Consider the following 9,802-nt stretch of genomic DNA (forward strand, 5'->3'; position numbering starts at 1 on the left):
TGATGGAAAACAAAATTCTTTTTTACCAGGCTTCATCCATCTAGGGCCCTAGCCCACTGCCGCCTATTGCAGCCAGCTAGTCTCAGGCCTTAACAACCAGCCTCAGGGCGTCCCAATCCAGGCAGCAGACAGGCTCTGCCAGGGCAGGGTGGGCTGTACTACACCACCCAGGAGGGGCCCCTCGTGTCCAAATTGAGCCGGCTCCTAGAACACTGCCTTGGTCTACGGGACCATACTGTCCTCACTGGGAGACGGGATCCGATTTCCATTGGCAGGGTAAGGAGAGATGTCTGAAGGTGCCCCAACGTCCTGCTGCGCTGGGGCATCCTTCACTGTACCACCTTCACCCCCTTGAACAGCTGTCTTCACTCTCAACTTTTTTCTAGAAGGGCAGGGCCAGATCATTAAAAGCAACTTAGTAGCAGTACCCTGTGGCTGACAGGCTATGGCCATGCCGGACAGGACTGCTGTTAGGTCACGGAGGGTACTGGAGCTTCGAAGGCTCAGGAGCACCTGGCCCTTCCCCGCTCTCCTCCACAGCACACCCCACACTCACCCAGGCTTTGGGGGTTTTTAAATTTTTATTTCAAAAGCTTGGATAGCTTCAATATCCAGGTCGTGGCAAAATCAGGACACGTGTAAAATACCTTACAATACATTAGATTCCCAAAAGGTACCAAAAAGTACAGTAAAATTAACACTTCCATTAACAGGAAATGTATGACACAAATAATATAAAATTAAAAGGTGAAAAAAAGGTGACACTGGTTTCCTAAGATACAGTTTACTCTTTACAACCAGGGTCCACAGGTCCAGGCTGCAGAGCGGCAGCAGGAAGCAGACCCTCCAATCTGGCTCTGGGTAACCCGGGAATAAAATCAGCCCATAATGCCGCTCTGGCCTCAGAGACCCCACACGCTGCCTACAACAACTAGAGCTCTGGAAGTAGTCAACAGGAGAGTGATTTCCAGGGGGGAAATTTTAAATAAGATGCACATGGGACAGGCCATAGAAAGTATGCCAAGTTAAATTTGGTACATAATTGTGTTCACTCAATATCCAAACAAAGCGTGTGCGATCGGTCGGGCATCCTGCCGAAGCCTCAGTACGGCTTGTAGTTATTCTGATGGCCACCGCGTCGCTGGCTCTTCCCGTAATTTGTACTACCCTGACCTAGGGACAAGAACAACAACGATAGCAGCTACGACTTACTGAGCGTTTACCCCTGTGCCAGGCGCTTGACATGCATCCTCGCCGGAGCCTACAGCCCCGTCCGGCAGGGGGCTGTCCGTGCCCCACCTTCCTGAGGCCCAGAAGCTCAAGAGCTCAAAACCGGGGAGCTCTAAGTGGCCGAGCCGGACCACACACAGCCCAGCCTGTCCGACTCCAAAGCCCCTGCTGCCAGTGGCCCCTGAGCTGTCTGTCCTGCCTCCCAGGGTGGGTGAGCAGACGGGGCCTCCCTCTCTCCTACTTACTGTAGTCGTAGCCGGGGCCGTAGCCGTAATAGCCATAGGGCGAGTAGTCGTAGCCGCCATAGCCGGGCCCGTAGCCCTGCTGGTAGCCGTAGCCCTGGTTCCAGTAGTTGCCGTAGCCCTGATTCCAACTCTGACTCTGACCTGTGGGGGGAGCGGGCACAGGGGCCCGTGGACCATTTAGCACACGCAGGAGCTAGGATGGAGGAAATCCTGCCCTTTGGGTGGCGGGGCTGCTAATGGCAACTCGGGAGATAGAAGCCAAGGGACTGCCGTCCCAGTGTGGAGGGCCCCAGGCCCGGCCCTGCATCTGTGACCCGAGCCTGTGAGCTGCAGGCCGGGATAGGACTGAACACTGACTTCACTCAGGGCAAAAGAGACAGGAGCTCACTCTCGCTCGATCTCCCTCTCCTCACCCCCACCCTCCCCGGCAGCTCGGCCTTAAAAAGGATGAAGTTCAGGCTTTGGAGTCAGAGGGGCCTGGACAGAAGGAGGTAAAGCGCCTGGCACAGCCCTGCCCTACCTTCTGCCCGCCCGCCCACGGGTGTACCAAGACTCGGGACAGCCGTGGAGACAAGCGCACCCTGTGCCCCCCACCCCTCCAAATGCAACGCAATCACCCCTCTGCCCTGGGACCCCAGGCCATGAGAAAGCCAGGCTCTTCCATTCCAAGCAGCAGCAGAGCCGATGTGACTCGCCCCGGCGCACCATGCCCCAGAAGCCAGGGTGAGCCCTGAGATAGGCACGGAAGCTCCACACAGGCAGGGACCCTTCTTCATCCAGGTTCCACTCACCTCCGCTTCCGCCACCACCGCCACTGCCTCGGTTCCCTCGGTTGCGGTTCCCGCGGCCCCCAGAGCCATACTGCTGCTGCTGATACACCTCTTTGGGCTGGGCCACCTTGATTTCACACTGAAAGCAGAGAAGACAATGGGTCAGGCCACCATGACAAACTCCGGGCAGGGACTGTGGACAAAGACCTTTGCTGACAAACATTCAGATAGCCACCTGCGACCACCTGCCCCAAAACAAAATATGCTCAAGTTGGAAGCCACGTGTAGGCTAGAAACTCTCAGGACCACAACTAAAATCTAGATAGACCAGAACTTACTAGGGTCTTTTTGGCTGAAACCTTTCCCCAGAGAACTTACTGGGGATGACAGATACAACCCCAGGCCTGCTGATGGCTGCTCAGGGGCAGCTCTGTGTCTAACTGGGAGGATGGACAGCGAGGCCAATGCCAACCCAGTGTAGCAAGATCCCACATCAAGGGTCAAGTCTGATGCCAGCCTGGTCCTACTGGGCAAGGGGGATGAGAGGTGGCTTCCCAAATAAGAAGCCTTATAGGAGAAAAAAAAAAAAAAAAAAAAAAAAGAAAAAAAAAAAAAAAACACCTTTCTCAATCTTTTTTTCCTTACAGAAGAAAGGAAGCATCCCACTCAAATACACTGAGGTGGTGACCTTCAGCTTGGAGGATGAAAACCACTGAAGCTCAGGACAAGGCTTCCCTGAGGCCCTACGGCTCCACCCCCACCTTCCCCCAACCACTGGCCTATTGTCAAGAAGGGCCAGGAATCTGTGTCCCCTTAGGACGCAAAGAATCCTTTTTTTTGCTCAAAAATTTGCCCACTGTGTGTGCTATGAGAGTCCAGGACCTCCTAGTGCTAATTAAATCAGGAGTTTACTTTTTAAAGAAAGTACCTGGGCACATATACCTCCCTAATTAGGACCAAGAAAAAAAAAAAAAACATATAATGTGTCACCATACAAGCATACTCTCCCTCAAAACTCAAAAAAATTGACAAGCTACCCCCTCAAATGATGCCATCTGATGTCTTCTGTTGAATTAAAATGCCAAATACATTTATTTCAAAACCCACTACCAGTTATAATTTACTACCTTACAGACACTTCCTGTCCAGTTCACAATTAAGACACATAAAAAAAAGACCTCTGTCATTCATTGTCCACCGGAGGAACAATGAATGAGCGAGCTCTTACCCAACTGCTCCTAGGATTCAACATCATTTAAGGGCCCAATCCTGAATCCAGTCTAACTTCCCAGCCAAGATTAAGACTTCCAGAAGCCCCACCCGACCAGTCCCACCTTATCTGGCTGCTCCTGTGGCTCAGGGCCTGCCACACCCAGCCACAGCAGGCCACACCCTCAACTGCCTCCTAAGCCACCTGGAGAATACCTGAGACAAACTACCTCTGGCCTGACCAGAGTTCGGAGGAAAGGGTTGCAGTTCTCCCTGCACAGCACTGAGCTGGTTTAAGGTAAAACTGGCCATGGATGCCAGCTCACTGAAACCCTGGGAGCTTTGGAAAGAATCTTCACCTGGGGTGGGAGTTCACTAAACCAGCATCCAAAGGGGGTGGAAGTGAACAAAGATCTGTTTATGGCGAGACAGGAGATAATAAGCTCCAGAGCAGGAAAAGACTTCACAGGGAACTGCTAGATGACAGAAGTTCTAGAATCTTCTGAGACCTTAACTACAGGCCCTATTCGCCTCAGACTACATTCAGAACACCTTGACGTCTAGCTTTCAATCAGAAATCAAAGGGGCTACTCAACACCCCCTACCCCACAGAAACCACCCTTTCTCCTTCCTCCCACACATCCTGTGTTTCTGCCAATTCTACCGACCTAGGAACCCCCTGAAGGGCAGGACCATCTGCCCCAATCAGGAAAGCAGACGCTACAGAAAAACAGTCGGGTCAGACTGCCCTAGAGAGTCCACCTCCTAACCCACACCTGTAAAAGCCAATTCACCAGCAGGTGGCCAGATACAGAGCTCGTGACACCTTACCTTACTTCCACTGATGGTGTGGAACTTTTTCTCCAGAACCTTCTTCACAGGTTCCTCTTCTTTGAAGGTGATGAAAACAAAGCCTCGTCTTTTGTTCGTTTTTGGATCCATTGGAAGCTCAATGGCCTCAATCTGTAAACATACACAAAGCTCAGAACCAACGCCTCTTCCCACCCCAGGACCCATAGGGAACTCCCAGGAGAAAAGACCCACAAAGGCCAGAATGAACAAGAAGCCTTGCCGAGGACGGCTAGAGCCAGCCAAGGCTGCTAAGAACCAGGAAGACCACAACCTCAGGGCAACCAGCAGACAGCTCCCTGAGTGACACACTCACCTCCCCAAACTCGCCAAAGTATTCTCTGATCTTCTCCTCAGTGGCTTCAGGATTCAGACCCCCCACAAAAATTTTCTTTACCGGGTCCTTCTTCATGGCCATTGCCTTTTTGGGGTCAATGACACGGCCATCCAGTCTGTGTTCCTTCTGGTCTAGGACCTGTCCCAACAGAAGTACATTAGGTTCTAACTCAGCAGCATGACCCTGAACAAGGCCCTTCTCTTTGAGACACAAAGACCCCAACACTGGTACACAGAATGTGTATGTCCCCTCCAAACTCTACCCCGAACCTGACTTACCAACTCAACTTCTCCAAACTTCAAGTATAGCTACCCCCCCAATCACCTTCCCTGCCCAGTCTCGGTGTAAAGCCGGTCTCTTTCAGGAGTAAAGCAGCAGTGTCTAGAGTATAGGTTGGAATCCACCCCTTTCTAGCTGTGTGAGCTCTTCTACTTAAACCTCTGAGTCTGTTTTCTGCAAATTGGGCCTAAAATAATGCCTTATTTCATAGCAACCCTGGACTGTTTTCTAATCCCCACAATAAAGCATCTGCTTCAGCAATGCCCAGAGTAGGCATAAAAACATAATAAACACCAGCTATAATCTTCCTGGACCACTCTAGTCCATACCCATCGCTCTACCTAATCTGCATTTTTAATTCCTTCAAAAACAAGAAAGTTCCTCACCTCTGCTGTTGCCAAAGCCCTCAACCACTTACAGCACACACAAACTAATCACACTCTAAGAATGATATCCTCTTAGATACACTTAAGAGCGCTGACATCAAATACCCAGCTTACCTTCTCCACACTGGCTGCATCTTTGAAGAGGATAAACCCAAACCCTCTTGACCGGCCAGTGTTTGGGTCCATTTTTATTGTACAGTCAACGACCTCTCCAAATTTGGTAAAATAATCCTTTAGGTCTTTTTTGCTGGTATCCCAGCTCAGGCCACCAACGAACATTTTTCTGAAATGGTAAAGACACGTGCCAACAAGTCTTACAAGAAGCCTTGTGATTTTAGAAGGGCTGGCCCTGACAGAACCTTCACTGTAAGGGTTATAAACAAGGTGGCCATCCGGTCAAAGGTGTACCCTTAATGTCCCCAAGGGAGGGTACTACCCTTGGAATGTACTAACAAATCTTCACTACCCTCCCAAACAACCTTGACCCTAACGGAGCAGCCCCAGACTGGGCAAAGAAGAGCACTCTTAGCCTGGGCTAGAAGCCCCCGGGACACTCAACTGGAAGTCTTTTGACTACCAAGCAAGTACCAAAAGGCTGCCGTCCCTGCCCGTCCTCCCCACCCTCGAGAACTCGCCCTCAAGGAACTCGAGGCTTCCGGGGGCCGGAGACCGCGTTCAGACCGTGACTCCGCCCTCCGCGGGGTGGGGGAGGGAGGCCGCCGCCGGGGCGCGCGCCAACTCCGCCCACGCAGCCCCGCGGAGCCCGAGGCCGCCTCGGCCCCGGGTCCGAGGGCACTATCCCCCCCGCCTTCGGGCCGCCCGCCCCCGGCCCCGCGCGAGCGGCCCCGGGGCGGCGCCAAAGTCGACCCAACAAACTCCTGCAAACTCCGGCGCGAGCGGCGGCGCGGCGGGCGCAGCGGGGCCGGGCGGCGGGCCGCGAGCAGGCCCCGGCCTCCCGCCCGCCCCTCCCCCCGCCGCGTGGCGCCAACAAAAGGCGGCCCCGGAACAAAGGCGGCGCCCCGGTCGGCCCGCGGCCGCACCTACCCCGCGTCCTCCTCGTTCTTGCTGGCGTTGATCTGGTCGCCCTCGGCGCCGTTCTGGTTGCCGGCCGGGGGCGCCGCGCTCCCGCCTCCGGCGCCCGCCGCGGCCCCGGTGCCCGCCCCCGCCGGCGACTCGCCTTCGGGGGCGGCCTCGTGTCCGTTCTCGGTGGCGCCCGTGGTCTCCATGGGCTGCTCCTCACCCGCTTCCGACATGCTAGGCCGGGGCGCGGCGGCTCCTGCAACGAGCGACCACGGCGCGTCAGGGCCGCGCGGCTCCCACCCAGCTCCCGCCCGCCGCCCGCGGGCCCGGCCGCTCACCTCGCGCCGATGACGCCGCGGGGCCCGCTCGTCCCCACCCGCAGGGAAGGCGCCGCGGGCTCGGCCGCGCTCACGCCCGCGCTGCCGGGCCTCGCCTCCGTCCGCCGACGGAGCTGCCGCGACCTCGCGTCCCCCTCCTCCGCCGCGCCGCAAGGAGATCACCGTTCAACACAGCTCGCTCGGGCCCGCGCGGTGCCGCCGCCTGACAATGCCGACTCGTGGCGCTCTTTATAATGCCGGGGCCGGGCCCACCTCGCAACAAGGCGCATGTTCATTGGCTACGCCAGCCCGTCACTCAACCCCGCGCCGGCATCCCATTGGCCTCAGCGGCGCGCGCACGCTAAATCTGGGCGGGCTTTTGTCCTCATTTTAGAACCCGCGCGAGCCAGGGCCTTGCGGAGGGTTGCCGCGGCGGAGCGGGAGCACTGTCTTGTCCCGAGCGAACGGCCGCGCGAGCCCAGTGGCCGAGGGGCCCGAGACGGTCTCTTCTCCGTGAGGCTGCAGTCTCTTGCCCCGATGCGCCCCATCCCAGCACGGTAGCTTCGGCCACTCTTATTTTCCCAAAAGAGGAAACTGGTCTCTAGGAAGTCTCGCAAACCAAGGTCGCTTGGCTGGAAGTGGCAGAACTCGGGCTGCCGAGATGGGCCGCCCAGGGTTCCCCGAAGGCCTTCCGCCAGGGCTCGAAGGGATTGGGACGCAACTCGCCCTCCCCTTTGACCTTGGTGCCCTCACAGTCCCTTGCTCCCGCCCTTTCTGCCGCTTCCCCCAGTGGCAGAAGCGGACAGGGGGTGGAGCCCGCCGAGCGTCTGGTGCCAGTGGTGTTCGGGCAGGCAGGATGTGGCGGGAGAAACGTTGGGACCATGGTCTTCTCCATTCTTATGTCGTCTGGCAGCATCTAGACGATAAGCGTTGTTTTTTATACTTTGTATTAAAATTTTTCACTTAGGTTAGTTCATTTATTTCTGCTGAAAATTTTTTTTTAAAGTTATTTTGACAGCGAGCGAGCACAAGAAGGGGATGGACAGAAAGAGAGAGGGAGAGAGAATCCCAAGCAGGCTTCACGCTGTCAGCACAGAGCCCGAAGCCAGGCTTGAACTCACCAACCCTGTGATCATGACCTTTGCCAAAATCCGAAGTCGGATGCTCGACCAACTGAGCCACTGAGGTGCCCCTGAAATTTATTTTTAAGAGAAATATACCACTTCCCTGAAATCAGGAAGTTGGAAGCCGGGAGGGATGGTTCTCTTTTTCCAATATACAAAACCCCTTAATTGGATATTCTTGACCACCAAACTTGAAAGGCCTGCGTGATTTCTGTTAATCATAATGGGTGACCAGGCCCCAAATGGACCAGTATTACAGCCTCTGCAGCCTGGGGATTGCCAAATGACAACAGAGCCCAAGAAGCTGACATTTCCTCCCTGAGTTTCTGCAGCCAGGCCCAGTGTGGCGAGCTGGGGGTTCTGTTTTCTTATCTAGTCTGCTAACAACCCTCTGGAAGGTGATACCATCACAAATTATATGGAAATCCAGAGCTGAGCTGTGGCCCAAAACTCACTCCCTTATCCAACCAGCCAATGGAGATGCACTGAGAATGAAAAATGTGACAGTTTCCCATTGGGAAAAAATAATGGACTTCAGAACATCTGAAGATTTGGTCACCCAGCACTGGATTCCCCCAAGGTATCAACCAACTAGAGCAGCAGCCCCCACCGACCCCCCACCCACCCATCCAGATGAGCAAATACCTTCTGGGTCACCCCAGGGCCCAGCTGACTGCTTCACTTTCTGGCTATGTTCCACAACTGGAATTCACATATCTCCGTAAAACTGTGGTCATGTCATTGAAATCTGATAGTAAGGCTTGCAGGAAGACCTTAACAAACTCCCCACCTGACCTCCACCCCAGCCTGTGCCCACCCACAGAAATAAGGGTCAGGGATGTGGCTCACGGGATGATGGACACAGCTGCCCCAACAGTGAGGATAATACAGGCAATGAAGTTCAAAGTCAAATAGTCTAAATGCAGCCACACAACGTAACTAATGATGAGGGCATACATTCACTTAATCTCCTGCTCTTGTCCACATGGATTCCTTTAGCACATCTTAGGAAACACTTTCCATGACATGTCAAGTCTGAGGATGACAACATTTGGACAGTGCTTCACAGTTTGCAAAATGCTTTCCCCGACATTGCTTTATTGGAGCTTCACAATAATTTTTGTGTGAGGGTATCCGTAATTTATACAACAAAACACGTGAAATTGCATCTAAAATTATAGCCGCTGGGGCACCTGGGTGGCTCAGTCAGTTAAGCATCAGACTCTTGCTTTTGGCTCAGGTCATGATCTCACGGTTCGTGACTTAAAGCCGGGCACTAGGCTCTGCACTGACAGAGCAGAGCCTGCTTGGGATTCTCTCTCTCCCTCTCTGCCCTTCCCTGGTGCTCACTCACGCTCTCTCTCTGTCTCTCTCTCTCAAAATAAATAAATAAACTTTTTTTTTTACTTTAAAAAAAAGTTCAAAAAATAAAACAAATTAGATCTCATATCAGATTACATTTTTCTGAGGCTCAAATGAAGCAATGACTTAGAACTTATAAACTCTAAAGAACTGCAGACAAGAGGGGGTCGGTCTCAGCACAGAATACTTTCAGGTTGCCTCCAGGGGTGTTTCTGACTGAGGCAGGGCACCTGGCTCTTTGGAAGCAGCAGGAAGTCCCTTTGATCCAAGGATCCCACTCTTGTTATTGGGTCCCAGTTATAGACCCTGAGCAGAGGACATCTTTTTTTTTTAATTTATTTTTTTATTTTACATCCAAGTTAGTTAGCATATAGTGCAACAATGATTTTGGGAGTAGATTCCTTAATGCCCCTTACCCATTTGGCCCATCCCCCCTCCCACAATGAGCAGAGGACATCTTTTATGTCATTGAGGTTCTCAAATCAGCAAGGAGCCCAGTTACCCCTGAAATTCCCTTAATAGGCCCATACAGTACAGCCTCCTGGCTTGGGGTATTCAGGCTGTCCGGCAATCTGTGTGTGTAAGAATATATACAGTAACTAACCTAGAACAGAGAGAACAGACTCAAAATGCATTTTGAAAGTTTTTAAAATTTCGGTTGATCCTTGAACAAT

The 9,802-nt window shown here is 53.3% G+C and overlaps 1 protein-coding gene across 2 annotated transcripts; it reads right to left on the reverse strand.

Annotated features, from left to right (window-relative positions):
• Window positions 1-562: 562 nt before the first annotated feature.
• On the reverse strand, window positions 563-6,875 carry HNRNPAB (heterogeneous nuclear ribonucleoprotein A/B). 2 transcript variants are annotated; one of them, XM_042982328.1, is made up of 8 exons: window positions 6,664-6,875; window positions 6,350-6,581; window positions 5,420-5,588; window positions 4,620-4,778; window positions 4,286-4,417; window positions 2,267-2,384; window positions 1,476-1,616; window positions 563-1,173 (listed from the first exon to the last, which is right to left on the reverse strand). In XM_042982328.1, exons 2-8 carry the CDS (start codon window positions 6,556-6,558, stop codon window positions 1,103-1,105), a joined length of 999 nt encoding a protein of 332 aa, XP_042838262.1. In that variant the 5' UTR covers window positions 6,559-6,581; window positions 6,664-6,875; the 3' UTR covers window positions 563-1,102. The 2 variants fall into 2 exon arrangements, with proteins under 2 accessions (XP_042838262.1, XP_042838270.1); XM_042982336.1 differs by lacking the exon at window positions 1,476-1,616.
• Between the last annotated feature and the right edge of the window lie 2,927 nt (window positions 6,876-9,802).

This window comes from Panthera tigris, chromosome A1, assembly GCF_018350195.1.
Source record: "Panthera tigris isolate Pti1 chromosome A1, P.tigris_Pti1_mat1.1, whole genome shotgun sequence".
Classification (NCBI taxonomy): Eukaryota; Metazoa; Chordata; class Mammalia; order Carnivora; family Felidae; genus Panthera; species Panthera tigris.

Bases quoted from the DNA above. Each gene is read 5' to 3' on its own strand.
- HNRNPAB (XM_042982328.1), bottom strand. From the start codon at position 6,558: ATGTCGGAAGCGGGTGAGGAGCAGCCCATGGAGACCACGGGCGCCACC. The intron at 4,779-5,419 runs GTAAGCTGGGTA...CTGTTGGGACAG, and splicing joins ATGCAGCCAGTGTGGAGAAG to GTCCTAGACCAGAAGGAACA. The intron at 1,174-1,475 runs GTAAGTAGGAGA...TCTTGTCCCTAG, and splicing joins CGGCCCCGGCTACGACTACA to GTCAGGGTAGTACAAATTAC.